General features: G+C 30.4%; 1 protein-coding gene across 1 annotated transcript; it reads left to right on the plus strand.

Annotated features, from left to right (window-relative positions):
- The first annotated feature begins 6106 nt into the window (after nt 1–6106).
- LOC129959275 (doublesex- and mab-3-related transcription factor dmd-4-like) lies at nt 6107–17274 on the plus strand. Its single transcript, XM_056072097.1, has 4 exons — nt 6107–6172; nt 7653–7865; nt 9322–9460; nt 16589–17274. Exons 1-4 carry the CDS (start codon nt 6107–6109, stop codon nt 17272–17274), a joined length of 1104 nt encoding a protein of 367 aa, XP_055928072.1.
- The last annotated feature ends 1367 nt before the right edge of the window (nt 17275–18641 follow it).

The following is an 18641-nucleotide window of genomic DNA, read 5'->3' on the forward strand; positions in this document are numbered from 1 at the left end:
CCAACCACTCCAGATTAGCGGTCCTAGGCAGTTGCCTCCTCGAAAATCTGTCACCGTCTTGAATCACAGTAGTTTTTTACGAAATCTTTTAGAAAGAATTAGTGATAGTTAAGATTTTATATTATGACTAATCGAAATCTCAAATATCCTTTTAAGACGAACATTTGACCCAAGAAAAAGGAAGGCAAGATTTTCTAAGTCATGAAAAGAAAAAGTTTATTGGCTCTTTCAGTTATTCGTAAGACGATTCTCCTCCTTTTCCTCGTTAATAATATAATATAATGTAGCTTTATTACTTAATATAAATTGTAAATCAAAACAGAAAGTTTGAATATCATATAATATATTTAAATAGAAGTATACTATAAAATGTCCAGCAAATTTTCTAATTCAAAAGAAAAATTAAATAAACATTTTAGCGGCAATGATAGGAATTATAATGCTAAATAATAACAATAAATTAAATTAAAATTTAGAAGACAAAAATAGATACTAAGTACATTAAAATGATACTTTTATAATGATAATAAAAGAAATACAAACAAGAAATTGGAGAAAAATTTTACAAACACAGAAATAGATATTAATAAGCAGCGAAATACTAGATTTTCTTTTCATTTTTCATTACGTAATTCCTTCACTGTGTCACTTTCAATAAATAAGAGCGATTGTTCGCTTAAGTGGATGGTATCGATATACAATTCCATTTATAATTTTTGATGTTTTTAAGAACAGAAAACTCTCTCTCTCCATTTCCATTAGAAATTGGCATGGATCTCCTTTAGATTTCTTTTCGGGGAGAACTAATTAAAATTCCTCACTTAAATATTTAATTACCATAAGTAACTTCTTGAGTTTGGAATTCCCATTGTTTTAGAAAAATGCTTCGAAATTATTCTTACTAATTGAAGTGATCAGATATTATTGAAAACAAAAGTATCCGACTTGAACTGCAATGATATCTTAACAAGAAACAGAATCCTCTCAATGCTTGTAATGCTGATTTTAGAGAACAAGAAAAATCTCACTAAGAACACCAGAAATCGATGATTGATGTAAATGATTCCACTCAAAGTGTATACATTTTATTGGAAAAATAATAAACTGGTAACAATTGTTATGCTTTTGACTGAAAGGATATCGTTGCTTTAATAACATCGTTTTTTAAATGATTTTTGTATCTTAGAAATTATTTGAATATCACTGCTTTGAAATAACTTATTAATCTGATTTTTTCCCCTCTGGATTTACGTTAGAGCTTATTTTCTCCTACCCCCCCCCTCCTTCCTAACTTTTATTAGACTCTTTTCATTCCTTCGTTCATTTTCTTTCTTTTTTTTAAAGAAGAAAAAAAAATGAGAGAAAATTTTCTGATAACAAATTTTTAATGTAAAAAAATTTATTGTCGGGTTAGCATTGCGATATATGTCGAATAGATTTTGAGATTCTCCCTATGTCTCGAGACATGTGGTGACCGTCTACAAAGCTTCTAAGGAAAACCGCTACTGCAAATCAGCAAATATCATACAAAATCAGATATATATACAGTAACTTACATAAAACGGTTGGGTGAATATCACTTGAATTCAGAAATATATCAGCATTATAGCGAATTAAGTTTTTATTTTTTGAGAGAGCAGCAATTTAATTCGCAGCTGCAACATTTTCGAAGAATTTATAGAGAATTCCAGTTATTGAAACTGATATTCAGCTGGCTGCTTCTCGATATCTTTCCGGGTCCTAATAATATTCATGGGGATTTTTTTTGTGTATAAGTTTCCCAATAAATTTGGCTTTAAAATTTTTATAGGAAAATTATGCCCTAATTCGTACATGCACATTTAAAACTTTTTCCTGTAATTATTCATATTCCCACTAATATTTAAAATTTTTACTTCTAACTGTAATATAATGCCTTCTTAAAATATTATCAAACATGCCATATATTTCATAAAATTTGGCGGGAAAATAGCATCTGTATCGATACATTTCATTTTTCTGAAAACAAATAGACAAATAGAAAAATTTGGTAATTTTCTAGTAAAAAATTCTTATATCTTCCTGAATATGATAGCTATATTTAAAAAAAGTATAGGTGATAATAATGTACATCTAAAAAGACATTTCTGAAGATTGCAAATAATATCCAATCTTCGGTGATTTCGGGAGATCCCAAATTTTTCTTCATCCATTTCTGATTAGTCCCATAAATATCTTCGAGAATGAATCATCAGTTTGAAAAGTTAATTCATTGATAGAGTTACCTAATTTCAAAGAAGATTTATCTAATTTTTATGGTCATATTTGGAAAAATGTGCAAATCCAAAAGGTTTTCTAATTTATTGGACACTATGTGTATAAGGAATCACCTCTCATATGTTCTACCCGATAATAAATTTTACCGATTTAACATAAGGTATTCTTTAGCATAGCTAAACAGTATCTTGATTTGGGCCTCATTTTTCCTTAAAGGATTTATTGAGAGTAATTTTGTTTGCAAACTTTTTCTCTTATTAAGAAAATAAAATTCAAAATTGTATTTGAGTCCATATTTTTTTCACGGCAAATAATCGTCCATCTTAAAATTTGTTTAATTTAATCACTGAATCACGTGGACAATATTTAATAAAAATAGAACTTTAAACCTCATTATTTAAAGTGTGAAGGGGAAAAACTTCAACGTGACATCGAACTTGATATGTTATTCGAAAGGGGATATTTTTATTAATTGAACCAAATCAAGTCAGCCAATTATTTTTCGATTATTCAGAGAACAACAGCTCATATTTTTAGAAATATAATATTTCTTTTCCATTACTATAACATAAAGTATATAAAAATAGACCAGGATTAAATTTCTTTTTTAAAAAGAAGCCAATGTATGACGAAAATACGAGAAATAAAATCTGTGCTGAGATAAAAGATGATGCGTATATATTAATTTATTATTAATCTGATGTATTTGCTAATTATTAAGGCATGATTGACCTCGTTTCTTTTTAAGTTTGATTCTCAGAATAATTATGAAAGAAATCTAATCGTTGTTTTACAATGCTTTCATAAAAACATCAGCTCTTGAGAATACAGTTATGCTTTCGTCTCTGCTCTTTACAAGTTCTGTTCGAGAAGATCTTATAACCGAAAAGGTAAAATTTATTTAATATATCTTTAAATATTGCACTGCATTTGATAATAGATAATTAATAATATGCTCACTGAACTAATAAAAAGAAGTTAAAGCTCATAAGTTTCTTAACAATTCTAATTATTTTTATATATTAAATTTTAGTGCTGGTTTCTTAGCATTTGTTTACAAAACTAAGCATTCTCATCTTATTTCAAAATGTTATTTTTTAACAATAATCTAAGTTCAGTTAATTTCTTTATTACTAAAGTTTTACTTTCGCTTGTTTTCTATTTTTTAATCTTTGCAATCATTTTGATATCAATTACTGAATTATTTTTGGAGAATTTATTCGACGAAAAAAAAGTTGCCGAATTCTTCAAGTACATTTTTTTTAGTAACAAAAACAGTCCTATGAAACCTCAGTTAATATCTTTAATAAAAGTTTAAAACTAAAAAAATTCAAAATCAATAATCCGCTTAAATTTATATATTAGCAATTGCTGACTCTAATTTGATAAAAAAAATAATTGTTGTTGATTATTTAAAAATTTGCTCTAGAAATAGATTTTTCCATTATTCAATTCTATATTTTTCTCTTTTTAAAATTAAAATTAAAAAAATCTTTTGTGTTTTATTGAAAAATTGGGCTGGATAATGGTTAAACATATTTGATATGGTATAAGGACCCTTTGAATAGCTATGAATGTTCCTTGTAGTATTTTTTTTATACATGTTGATGTTGCTGATGAGGCTTTGGTAATTATGCCCCACTCTTCGACAAAAGCAATTTCTAGTGCTCTTATAATCGCGGCAGCATTTGTTTAGCTACAAGGGATCGTCTGAAGTGTTTCACAGAATACAAGTAACAACATTCTGGTCATTTCACATGCTGTACTGTCTTCTTTTTAATCATGTGCTTAACTTTCTAAACAATATGAGGATTATTATTATGCATTAAAAGAAGACCACCCTAGATAATCGATCCCTCCAGTCAGTCGACACTCTACCAATAAATCAATCAGTCTATACTTTGCAAATAAATACTATACAACTCCTCAACAAATGTTGTGTTTCTTTTCTTCGTACTAGAAAGAATCGATTGCCATTATTTAGCAATCCGCTTTCTATGAGTAATATTTCAATTTCCATGAATCGCACCAAGAAGTAAGGACAAAAAATACATACTATTGGTTTATGAAGCTTGATGAAGAAAGAACGATTTGTAACAGAATAGTAATATGTGCTGTGTTTAAACGACGTGTTAAGATCAGAAGCCAATTGATAGTTGATATGGTAATAAATACGTGGACGACCTATGTCTTCACATTCTTTTTTTCTTGTAATCAATTCACAGCTTTGAAATGATATTAAGTTTCATTTCAATAGATTCTTGTATACTATTATGCGCTTTTGTAAATTTCTATCTCCCAATAATTTTCCAAGCATTGTATTCCAGTAAATCACGCTGTTACGATGTTTTTAAACCTCATTTCTACACAAGAAAAATTTTGAACAATAGTAATTTACGAATGAGATAGTAAAACAAAGAAGATTCTGTGAAATGGCAATTTCAGTAATTGTATCTCTTTTTTTGAATCTGATATCATCAAAGTTGACTCGTATGTATTCTCCAGATTATAACAGTTTCAATGTATCAGTAAACTTAGCACAAATTAAAACTATGCATTACCTTAATTTTTTAGCAGTGTATATCAAAGCTACTTTTAAAGGATAAAAAAAATGCCAGGATGCTTCAAAAAACCTTAATCATCTAATTTAGAAATTTTTCAATGACACAGTTTTTACATGGGTGAACTCTATAGACAAAAAGTCATGATTGTTCATCCCTAGACTGATTTTCAGGAATTTTGTTCTAGATTTAATGCATGCTGCAATTTTGGCGTAAAGACGACATATCAAATTTGACTCACCTAGATTTTTTTTAATTATCTTATTTGCATGTGCTCAGACAGGTAGACAGAAATACAGTCATAATACCAAAATCTGGAAGTTCTGGGAGGGTTTTTCTTCCGGAATTAGAAGTTTCGAAAGGGGTAATTCGTCAAAATCTCGGAGTGGAATTTTTTTGATTATTACAATATTTTTACTTATGTATACACCAAAACAAATACACAGAAAGCAACTAGATCATTCCAACATTTCCTTCGCACGAAGATTGACCCCACGCCTTTCCCACCCATTTCTACTCGATATTACGTTCAATGGACTAAAAAATATATCGCCCCCTTTTCGAAGCACTACTTGTTCTTTAATGTATGATCTAGTTTTTTTCCAAATCATTATTATGACTAAAATTTCCAAAAATATCTAGTTTTGATTTTCAAAATTATTTAGTGACGTTATCTTTAGAGAGCGTCTTTGTATTTTTCACACACACACACGCACAAAAAGTCAATTTTTGCCATCCGAGGTTATCCTAAAAAATATTTTAAATGATATCTGCTTTCCTTTTTCTTTTCTTTCTTTCTCGTTATCAGTTCTTAGCCTACAGGGTGTAGCCAAATGTTTCAATTCGTTCTGTCACGTGCGTCATTAACCTACACGGGCGTATATGCACAATACTGGAAGAAATCTTAACACATTTTCTAAAAAAATTAAACAAAATTACTGTTTTTGACCTTTTTCGGGCAATGAACCTTAAATGAATCGATAACGAACTAATACCAGTTTTTTTCCAGGGGAGCCTTAAATGTGCCAGCTTCTTGTTATATAAGTACCGGGGCTAAAAACTTGTCCATGTTTCCATATTCTTGTTCATATTGTAGTCCTTCTATCCATTCATAGAGACTTGCCGTAGTAAGAATATCTATTGCTCCTGGTTGCTCCTTTGCTCTATTATCATACACAGGGAGTGTGATTACGTATATTGCCTATTGTGTCTGTTTGTCACTTTTTTTACGGTATTTGCAATAAAAAAGTATATTACGTTCTTACTGTCGAAATATTATTAAAGTAATAATGAAGGGGCCAGAGCAACGTCTCCCTCGAAGTCCTCTTCAACGCCTTCAATCAATGGTATCTAAGGTAGTAAATTTGTTTATCTTGACACTTCTTTCGTTTTCCAAAGTCTTCCTGTTTTAATTGGAATAATTCCTTTTTAATACTTTTATACCATACTATATCTTATCAATTCCTGCATTGTAATTACCTCAAATTGATTTTATTCTGTATCATGCTTATTGATCTTTTAAACCGTAATCACTTTTTTTTCATTGCGTTTGAAATTATCTGTAACAGGTTTTACTTTGTATCAGGGAAACGGAATCATTGTTTTTTACTACGTTTGTCATTATCTACAACTGGCTTTTCTCTATATTAAGGTTTTTTAGACTTTTTATCAGGAAGAATTTTGTTTTACTACATTTGTAATTACTTATAACTGGTTTTTCTCAGGGTTTTTTTTTTTAATGTGAATCAGAATTATCGTTTTTCTCTTCGTTTATGATTAATTGCTCGAAACTGGTTTTAATTTATATCAAGGCTTCTTAATCCGAATAACTATACTTTGTTAAATTTCTAATTATTTCTAATTGATTTTATTTAAAATCAAGGTTTCTAATACTTTATTCCATTCTTGAATATTTGCTAATTATAACAATTTGAACAGTTTTTGATCTAATTTATGCAACGAAACTAGCCCGACATATGTAGTTTTATGTTTGAAAAACTGAACATTTTGGAAACTTATATTAAGTTTTCCTTCCGTTTGATCGCTTATTTCATATTTAGATTTTGATTGATTTTTTTTTATTGAATTGATGGAGCTGAATACATCTTGAAAAAATTGAATTTATTTAATTGAACTGAATTTTTAAAAATTTAATTGGTTTTCGGTTTAAAGCTGTTTACTGGCAAAAATAGCAGCTGCCGATGCTTTATATATTATCCATTATAGTAGGAGAAGGCTGTGCCATATGTAAAATACAAATTTTATGGTTATTATTATACATTTTCTTAAAAATGGTATGATCTACACATAACATTTTGATCTGAACACTTTGATTTGAAAAAAAGGCCAAATGAATTATCCAGAAAGTTTCATATATGTTGGTATTGTGGAAGCAGAATAGCTTACAGAATTTAGAATTGTATATGTAATACATAATACTTTTGACTCCGCATGACTGCAAACTAGAACAGAATAAGATTCTGCATATAGTACTTATAAGTATTTTAATACTATTACGATGGGTATAATGCTTCATTAATAATTCATACTTGGTAGGAGATTCTAATTTCGGTTCATTTTACTTTTCTTGGCACTTCCAAAACTAATTTTTTCTAAGAGATTTTTCTCACTTAAGAAAAAAAAAATGCATTGAGATTAGTACCCGATATATATGAGTTCTAAGAAGTATTGGTTAGAAAGAGTTTTATAGCCAGGAAGAGATATTATGCTATATATATTTGTCCTCTTTTCTTTCAAAGCGTGCTACTATAAACCAATCTTCAGTATCAACTCAATTTTTGTTTTTCCAATTTCTTTCCCTTTCTATTTTTCCAGCTCGAAAGACTTGCGCATCGTCAAGAAAAAATTAGAAGGAAAATGGAATCACCTGATGTGGCTCGAGGAGTTAGAAGGCCAAAATGTGCTCGTTGCCGAAATCATGGATACATTTCTTGGCTGAAAGGTCATAAACGACACTGCAGATTTAAAGACTGCGTTTGCCAAAAGTGTCTATTGATTGCTGAGCGACAGCGCATCATGGCAGCACAGGTATCTTACCATTTGATTTTTTTTTTCAAACTTTAATTGCACATTTAGAAATCGATTTGTTTCGTATTTGTGATAGTAAGATTTTAAAATCGATTTTTCTCTCACTTCCAGACGTGCTATAATTTTAAAAACACTTGCGAATCCCCACAACCACTATAATATTTTAATATTTTCAATATTTGGTTATTAATTAATCTGTTAATTTGATTAAGTTTTTGTTCAATACGCATGGCTCTACCTGGTATAAATTGCAGAAAATGAGTTTTCCGAGATTCCGAAAGCTTGTTCATAGTAATGAATTCTAAAAAAAAAAAAAAAAGACTGAAAAGTAGAAAGTAATTCTTTTAAATATTATATTTTTAGCACATTTTTGTAAGTGTGTTTTTAAAATTTATTAAATATTATAAAAATTCCGAAAAAGGACAAAGATAATAAGTTTGATTCTGATATAAAATATTTAAAAAAAGTATTTCGTCATACTTACAATTTTATCATTTGTAACTTCGAAACAAAAGTCTTATGGAGATGCAGACTGTTCTTGAGACTTCTTATAAATTTTGTATGGATAAAAAAAGTCGATAGGTGCGAAATTTCTTTAAAAGTAGCACAATTCCACATTTGTATATTAATTTTTAAAAGAACAATTTTATAAACATATCAATATATTATTGCCTTTATTATCATTATTAAAAAGTGTATAAAATTTTCAAATTTTAAACAATTCAGTTGACTAGGAATTTTAAAATGTATAATACTGAACGACATAAAACTTCTAAAACCTATGTTATGCATGAAGGGAGCCAAATTTTAAGCGTTGCCAGGCCCTGAAACAGAATTAGTAATTAAAATTCTTAAATAAACATAAATATGTAAATATAATAGTAAAAGTACGATTAATCTCCTTTTATTGTTATGCTGCCATTCGAGATTTCTTTTTCCGAAATGCTGAGATCTGTCAAAAATTTTTGAAGGTTAGTTAGTATTATGTCATTTGACTTTTAAGAGATTTCCAGCAGACGTAATAACGCGATTAAGGATCGGTTGAACTCAATGAAGAGTCCCGTCTTCAAGACCTGGGGATCACTGTATTAAAACTGGATTCCAACGAAGATTCGTCTTGTATTTGGAGTTGAGGCCAAATTCCCTGCAGCTGGTGAGGAGTGAAAATTTGGAGAGTGGAAACTGCTGGCTCAGGTGATGCCCTCTTCTTCTGACCACAGTTCAAGCTTACGAACTCAAAATCTCGAATCCCAATTCCATTTCTTCATTATCCAAATATAATTAAGAGTGTTCTCTGTTGTTTTTTTCACATGATCTAGCTTTTTCATGAGCAGAAATTCAGTGAAAACATGCTTTTTCTTATTTTTTTATAAAAAACATAAACACGAGTATGTAGCGGAATTTAAACTATTTCAAATGTTCAAATGCACACATCATAATATATCGTTTTTTACAGGTCGCTCTGAAAAGATCCCAATCAGCAGAGGACTCCATTGCGATTGGCTTACGAAGTGTTGCAACAGGTGCACCTCTTTCCTATTTGCCGCCTGGTCCCATTTTTGGATTACCTCTGGATAGTTCTCCGAAAAAATCAAGTAAGTTAAATTGTGCGACATTTTTGATAGTCTAATTTATCAGCCACAGTGAAACTCGGCTATTTCTAAGATTTAATTCGAATTTTTTCTAATTTCCTTAAAATACGTAATATCGTCTATAATTCGAATTTATTTTGAACCTCGAATTGAAAACTAAAAATTGCATTTTTTTTTTTTTAACCTTCTGACTTTGTTTTTGTTAGTTATACATGTCTTGAGTCTTTGACTGAGGACGAAACTGTCATTTGAAGTTACTATTTTTGTTCAGTAAAATTCCGTTTCATTTGATTATTTCACTTTCAAAAAATTTATAAATTGGACAGCTAGAAAAGCTTTCTTACAAAAAATTCTTCTAAAGAATTTTTTTAAATAATACTGCAGGATTTAGAATACCATATATGTTATACGGCATGAGAATGTTAATATAAAATACATGGGAAGGTTTAATATAAAATTTAATTATTGAATGAATTCTGTTATTCTAGGAACTAGAAAAAAGAAAACAGCCAATATCTTATGCAATATTTCATTTTAATAGGTAAAAGTATACAGATAGAATTCATGATATCTAATTCCATTTGATCTAGCCGAACTAGTCATGTCCATGAATCAAGGACCCACATTAGATTGAAGCACCTGAGGTAGAATCCTGACTTCAGCTTCAAAGTATGGGGACAATTTTCTCCCTTTCCTTTAGAGGAAAGGGCCCACACTTGTGTTTCGTGTTTAAGAAAGCCAGAAAATCACCAGCAGCCAGCCAACCCAACCTTAGCGATAAATTCATTTCTAAACAACATGTCATCTACCAGCTTTTAAATAATGCTAGTTAAGAACACAGTCAGAATAGAACTCACAATTTTCTATCTCAAATTCCTCTGCCAAAAGATGATTTAACCTGCGAGGAAGATCAGCAAACAACTGTACAAAAAGTTTATTTAAAAAATTATCAGATTTCTATAAATGGAAGAGCATATAATATTGGTTTATGATAAATAATTTTTTTCTCATGAAAGCAATATTTTTCTCTTTTAAAAAATAATATCCGAAACGAAATAGTGAGTAATAGTTTCTGTACACATATGCCGAGTAAGTATTTTATGGGTTAAAGAACTCTTCGAAGATACTAGATAAATGTCCTCCTTTTTACTGTCTCACGTGTGAAGTGCTCAAAGCAAAAGTAATCGCCGAAAAATTCCATCTCAAGATTCTGATGAATTTATACATTTTAGATGTTTAAATGTTCCGAAAAAAAAAACATTTTTGGAATTTTGTCTTCATTTCTTAAGATCTCATTAAAAATAATCTAATCAGATCTATTGTTCAAAAATTACATTTATATATATACATATATTTTCCGACTAAAGTTTAAACTGGTGGTGGCTTTATCCGTGTATTTTTTGCAAGAAAATGCATCACAAAAATCGAAGTTTCTTCCAATGTCTCTTGTAAAGGCATTTTATCTCCTACTATTCTTTAATCTAACGAATTTTTAAATCTAATTTTCAACGAAAGAGCAGAATCCAAATGCTCAACAGCCAAGTGAGCGTCTGAAAGTTTGGTTGTTGGTGGAAACAGACATCAGCCTTGACGATTACACATCCGTCTTATACATGCCGGGGTTTGATGCAAAGTGTTACTGGTCTCATCTTTTATATTAGACAAATGAATCGTCTTCTTCTTATGAAACTGTTATCAGAAGATTTATTCCATAATATTCTTATAATACCATCATTTTAAAGAACTGCGGCATTATTTACTACCTACCAGGATGCCATCTACAGATTGAAATGCAATATGACAGATCTTTCAAGCAAAGGCATCATATTTATTCCATCGTGTTGTAATAACAATTCTATATCGAATAAATACTTTGTCAATTGGTTATTATGTTGAAGGGAAAATGTGTTATAAAGGGTAATTTTCTATATATATTTAAATGATATTTTATTGCTAATTAGCTTTGAAGTAAAAAGGCTAATATGAAATCAGGATAGTCTTAATGTTATCTTTTAATACCTCAGCTCGCTTGTAAAAGAAAAAAAAAAAAAAACCTGATTTCATTTGTAAAATGTCAATGTGAAATTTTTTAATAAAACATCATTTCAAATGCTGTTGTTTATAATATTTGGTTTTTTTTAAATGCATGCAATATAATATTCTTATGTTACGAGATACTGATATTCAAGTTTCAAGCTTCATTTTCTATATATTTGCTTAAGTTTGCTTTGCAATACTGAAAACGTGACTCCTTTTACATTGCATACAAAGTTCCCCTAAAATAAATTTAAAAAATGAAACGTTATATGAATTAATAATTGCAAGAATGTCACTAACGTCCTTTATTATTATTATTTCAATAGAAATTTAAAGTTCTTGTCCTATAACGTAAAGAAGCTCACAGTAGACTGTAGTAGTAGACAAGTAGATTTGTTCTCCTAGCTGATAAAATTTTCCTTTAAAAAAAAAAAAGTTTCTTATAATATAAAATCTTAAGCTACCTTGCGGGTGCACTTCTTAGAAGGAAATACATCGCAAAGAAAAAATTTATCCCGGTCCCTTGTAATGGTAATTCATCTCCTGCTATTCTTTAATAGCTTCTTAAATCTAATTTTCTGTAGAGCTATCCTGCTCAAATGTTCAGTAGCCAAATAATCCTCTGCAAGAACCGTTCTTGAAGGAAATTAACCTCATTTTTGGTGCATTCCCTTGTTTATAGGTATCCAATTCGAAAAGTACCCAATTTCATCTTTTCTATGAAATTAATGAATTAACATCTTTTGATGAAGATACTCCTAGAAGATCTATTGGATAATACGGAAACTGATATAATTTAATTATTTATTCTTTTTGAAGATTTTTTTGTGGGGCAACATGGCTATCATAGTTCTTTCAAGAAAAGCTTTGCATTTCTTCTAGAGTCTTGCAAAAGCAATTGTTTTCTCTTAATTATGATTAGTAGCGAGATAATTTGATAGAACGGCAAGACATACATGATGTATAAAACGCCCATTTAAGCAGTCACGATAATGATCCTAATACTTATAAAAGAAATTGACAAATCAGAATAAAATTAAACTTTATTGATATTTTATGTGAAAAAAAACGTTTTTAATTTCATATAACTCCTTCTAATGTCACATTATTAAGCTGTGATCCTGTCATTCGTGACTTGTATATGTTATCAACGTAAGATATCATTGCCCACAGAAATTTTTTACATTCTTTTCGATGGAATTTCAACTCTCATGCGCGCTATAGCCAAATATGCCGGATTAGAAATGTATTTGATCTCTATAAAAATAATTATTCCAAATATGATAAAGATTTCAAGAGAAAAAATGTTCTTATTCCTTCATATCTTCGTCTGATGCATACAGGCACTCGTTCATCTTTTCTTTGAGAATCAAATGCTTGCATGCATTGCCACTTTAGAAAGTTGATGACAATACCAGTTTGTAAAATTATTTCATGCGGAATTTAAACTCTCATAGGCTTCATTCGCAAATAATGCACCTGAGCTAATAAAAAATAACCATACCTTATATGACGGAGGTTTCACGAGAACTATTGTTCTTATTTTTTTGTTCCTCTCGCGCATTCTCTTGAATGCAAATAAGTTGCAAAAAGACTTTCATCTCATCTTTCTTCTAAAATCATACCCTTTTGAGTACTTCTATTATGAGATAAGCTTCCCGAATCTGACAGAGGTTCCCAGAGAACCATTGTTTTTATTTTTGAACTCCCTTCAATAACTACACAGGAGAAGCTTTTAAAACTTCTTTCATCTGTAGGGCAATTTCATAACTAACCAAATATGTCACTGACTATAATGTATCTGACATAATTAAGCCTTCCTTGTCTGACGGAGGCTAAGAGAGAATCATTAATTTTATGTCTCTCTTTAGACATTCTCTTAAATGCACATACCTGATACATCTCTTTTCTTTGAGATTAGATGCTTGTACGTACACCGAACTTAAGATAATCTTCCCGAATGTGACGGAAGTTTCGAGAAAACAACTATGCTTGTCTCTTCATCAGTTTTTTTTTTTAATTCTTTTCAGTCAAAGTTTAATATCATATGCTTAAGAGCCAAATAGCCTCTAATAGAAATGTACCTGACCTAATAACAATAACCTTCACGGGTCTGCCGGAGGTTTCGAGAGAACCACTGATCTTATCTCCCCACCCCCTTCATGCATTCACTTGAATGCAGATATCCGGTACGAATAGTCACTCGTCTCATCTTTTCCTTGAGATCGATGAATCGACGCCTTTTGATGAGGGTGTGTCCCAGGAGCTCGGTGCTGCCAACGAACGACTAGTATCAAGCAAATAAAGTAACTGCAGATCCGATTATCGACGAAAGGAGTCGGATAGCTGGCGGCCTATCGACACTGACTCTCACGGGAGAATCCACTTTAGCCAGCCGCCAACAACACGGCTGCTAAACCAATTAGTCGGCTTTTCTTTCACGGGACTCCGTAACTCTTACGGATATGGTTCGTACAAATAATGCAGCGCTATGTTCCGTGGAATTACAGTAATTACGTTATTCGTCCAAAAGTTTGACTCCAAAAGAATCACCGAATTAAAAGAATCGGAATTAGAATTTCGAGAAGGATTTTCTCTTGTATTATCCGTTACATATTCTTTGCCATTTTCCGGTCACTCAAGAGGAAATGAGTGACTTTAATTACGTTACTGATTCGATTGTTTTATTGAGTAAAGAATTGGCTTTTTCTTGTCGTAAACGTTTTTGATCTAAATTACGCAAGAGAGAAATGAAGTTTTGCTCTTTCATTTTTTTGCAATAATCCTATATAAGGATTATTTTTAAATCTTATCGAATTATTTTAATCTGAATATTTATGTAATGAAATCTGTTTTATATTTATTATTTAATCGTAATTTAAAATGCCGACTGAATAATGAATTTAATTCTTCACGAAATTAAAACAATGGGGATTTTGACTTCAGGAAGAGTTTTCTCTCGTAATGTCCATTGCATATTTATTGGCATTTTTTTTAATCAAAAGCAAACAGACGACTTTAAATATGTTACTGATGTGTTTAATTTACTGAATAAAAATGAGCATTTTTCTTATCGGAAGCGTTATTGGAACAGTTTAAGCGAGAGGGAGATCTCTCCATAATTTTTTGCAGCCAATACATATTAGTACTATTTATATTGATAACTGTTTTATATTTACTTACATCTATCTGTTTTGGATCTATCGTTTGAATGGAATGTAAAATCTCGAATTAATGGATTCGAATTTTATTTTCGTGAAATTGTTTCTATGTAGAATCACTCAAAACAAAGTAATGACTGTCATTACACAATTACTGTTGCTGTTTTATTAAGAGATTTAGTGCAAAAACGGAATCAATTGATATCCACAATTTCTTCAAACGACCGGCTAAAATTTAGTTTGAAATTCATTAATCATTTTTTGGGAGGAAAAACAATTAATGATCTCACAGCACAGTATAGAGTGACAAGCAGTTAGAGAACATTTGATATTACGTTTGTCATGTTACTAGGATTCATCTGAATTGATTCCAAAGCTTGTCTTGTTCAAAGCATTTTCTGCCCGTCTTATCAGCAAAAGAACTTCTTAATTTTTAACAATATTTGTTTCGAATCATTACTCTTTATTATGATAATCATAAAATATTCAAATTAATTTTTTAATATTATAGATATTTATCTCGTGAAATTTATTTTGAGAATCATTTAATAGAATTTCAGATATGAAAATACACACACACACACACACACACACACACACACACACACACACACACACAAGAATCACTTTCCAAGATCTGTTAGATATTTTCTTAGGATTTTTCTCTTCTGTGATCTATTTCCTTTTTTTTCTACTTGCTTACCAAGTAATTTACATTATTTATATTATTGTTTCGGGTTCTTTATTGAGTAAAATGGTTAAGGAATATGTATTTTCTTGCAGGAAGAAAATTTTGGCCAGAACTGGATTTCCATTTAACTAACTTCTGCATTTTTTAATTTCCATAAGCCAAAATATTAAAATTATTATTATTAAAACCAATTCCAACTATTTATAATGTTATTTATTTTTTTCAAATTTAACTTTTATGTCCATAATTCGTGTGAAGCTTAAAAGCAAGATTGAATAAACGACAATCATACTTTGAGAAAAATTCTTTGTGCGATATAAAATGCTTTCTTTGGAATTTTTTTCTTGTATATGTGTGTACATGAACCTACAGTTAGAGAATCCGTGTATATTACTATATCGTAAAGCTTTTATTCACAAATTGAATGAAAAATTGATTTTATTTTTCCAAGCTATATTAGTCAATTTATGTCGGCTAAGAACAGTACTCATTATGATTTTATATAACCAAGTGAATCAACACTACGTCCTCTAGTATGAATGCTAACGCCTAATAGCAACCTAGTGGTTTAAAACAGGGAAAGATCGGTTTAGGCTTGATTCAGGAGCTTCAGTTCGAAGAAGAAGGTCTTGGATTCTATCCTGAATGAGCTCTTAATCAGCACTCTTCAAAATGTAGTGAAGTGATACACGTTCTAGAAATGAATTTCTGCGGTCAGATTGTCTATTGGTGAATATCCTGCGAAACACAAGAGTGACCCATTGCTTCTGAAACTCTGTCAGAAAGGCAACAAATTTGCATACATTGGAACTGTCTATATAATCTATATATAGAAATGATCAGGTGCTTTAGTGAGCAAAGCTTATCAATCTTCCCTCTTATGATGAGTCTTTGATTCATAAACTTAATTATTTGTGTTATAGCAAGTAACAATAGTCTTTCAGGGATATTACGAGAGTTTAAATGCTTGGAAGTATCAATAATAACTGTATATATCTTGTCCATACCAACATTTTTTATTGAAAATGCAAAATTCAGATGTTTTGTTCTACTGCATATTATACTAGTAGTTGAAATTCTTGGTTTTTATTAGAATGGCTAAATACAAAAATAATAATAATAATAATAATTTATGGCGCATGGTATTACATTTTTGTGTTGCATTTTTAATTTTAGCTTCTGACTATGGCATTTTAATCTTGTTAATTTTACAATTCTTATACCAATCCCTTTTCTTTTCAGAAAAATCTGAAAAATCGGATAGCATCTTACCTTCCGAACAGCAAACAAAGTCCAAATCCAGAGCCAATGGAAGACCTCCTTCTTCCGAAAGTGCTAGCATGCCAGCAGATTTCAGACCTGGACGTCTTTCTTCACTGGAAATCTTACAACGCATCTTTCCTAATCAGAAAAAATCCGTACTCGAATTAGTTTTACAAGGAACAAATGGTGACCTTGGCAAGTCAATCGAACACTTTATCAGTGCTAACGACGCAATGTTCCTACCACATTCTCCTATTCCATATGGTTATCCTCATGATGTGCCTTTTGCCCCAAGGCCAGTACCTCGATTGACACTTGGATCCATCAAATCGGCATTCACCCCTCTTGGCCCACCAGCTGCTCACACAACGACATCCCCAAGAGCCAACGAAAACTCAACTTTATTTGGATCAGTACCTCGGCTTTCTGAATCTTCCTTGTATGTACCATATACCCTCTCTCAACCACCTACTCATTTACTACTACAGACATGCCCTGCTGGATGCACCCAATGTAGGAAGACATTTTCCTTTGTATCTGAACCAGAAAGTCAACTAAGTCTACTATCTGATGACCAACCGATACTCAAAGAACCTTCTAGCAGAACTCAAGAAGCAGTGGATCTCTCCGACAGATCTTGGCAAACAGGAAGCCCCAGCGGTTGAATATTACAATTCAATGATGCAACTGCGGAATAACTTCAGTTTTAATATATTATTCATTTATTAGGTTAAACATTTAAATAGAGTGATTATCTTTAGTCATATTATTATTATGGATGATTACAGGAAAGGAATGGGAATTTTGGAGATAATGTTAAAATTCTGAGAAGACGGACGGAACATTTTGCTTCTAAAAGAACTGCTGATGAAAGCGACGTTAATTCTGCTCTAAACAAGGTTCAGAACCATATAAGGAGTAGTTCTCTGTAAATAATTGTGTATTAACGTAAATATTTCTTCTGTTTTGATAGAGAAGTATTTACAGCATAAAAACCTGTATATTGTCGGTTATGATAAGTTCATCATATTTTATAATAACATTCTTATCAGCATTAAACAGCGAACTTTTCCGCCATCGGAATTTCATAATGATGGAACATTCCTCGAAAACCAGTCACTACAAAATCCATTGACTTTTTATATAGAGACTTCCTCAGCTTGTTTGCGATGAAACAGAAATTGTCGCAACATTTCCTATTAAAGACTATTACTTCGAAGCCAAGAAGCACTGTATAGAAATTTCTATATTTAGTTTTATTATAGTAAAATTAGGATAAGTTTTCATGCATTGAGTATTTTCGCCAATTAGTTTTAATTTAAAACGAAAACGAAATCAGGATGATTTTATATATGCATAATATTTTCTCCTAAGAATTGTAAAGAAAAGCAAAATATTAAATCAGGTTAATTTTAAGTGTATATAATTAAAACTTTAACTCCAACTTCTTTTAATGTTGAAAGACAATTATGAAAGCAAGATATAATTTATATCTATTCGCTTAGAATTTTCACAAATTAGTTTTAATATAAAAGGATAATTAAGAAATTATCGTAATCGTAATATTTGTCTTGTGTATAAAAGCAACTTGATTTTTTTTTTTCTTCTTTTTTACAAAATGTTCAAAATCATTGTGAAATGTTTTTCAATAAAATATCATTCCAAAAACTGTCGATAGTATTATTTGTCGATAACCTTTAACTGTCAATAATATTATTTGATTTTTTTTAAATATAGACGATATAATAAGTTTATGTTTATAATATTGCAAACCATACGAAGTTCCACTTAAAGTGAAATTACTTGCATTTGCGTTACGATAATTAAAAGTAAAGCTACTAAGCAAAAGTGTCAGAAAAAAATATTCTTGAATCAGGAGTTATCATTAGCTTTTTTATTAACTGATTTTTTTAGGTAAATACAGAAATATAATAATTTTCCTTTTTGCGTGTATTATACGAGAATGTGCCCTTAATTTGGTAATGAAGCTTTTGTTATTTTTCAAAACTCTTTCAGCAAAGATATATCTTAA

The sequence above is a fragment of the Argiope bruennichi genome, chromosome X1, assembly GCF_947563725.1.
Source record: "Argiope bruennichi chromosome X1, qqArgBrue1.1, whole genome shotgun sequence".
NCBI classification, from domain to species: Eukaryota; Metazoa; Arthropoda; class Arachnida; order Araneae; family Araneidae; genus Argiope; species Argiope bruennichi.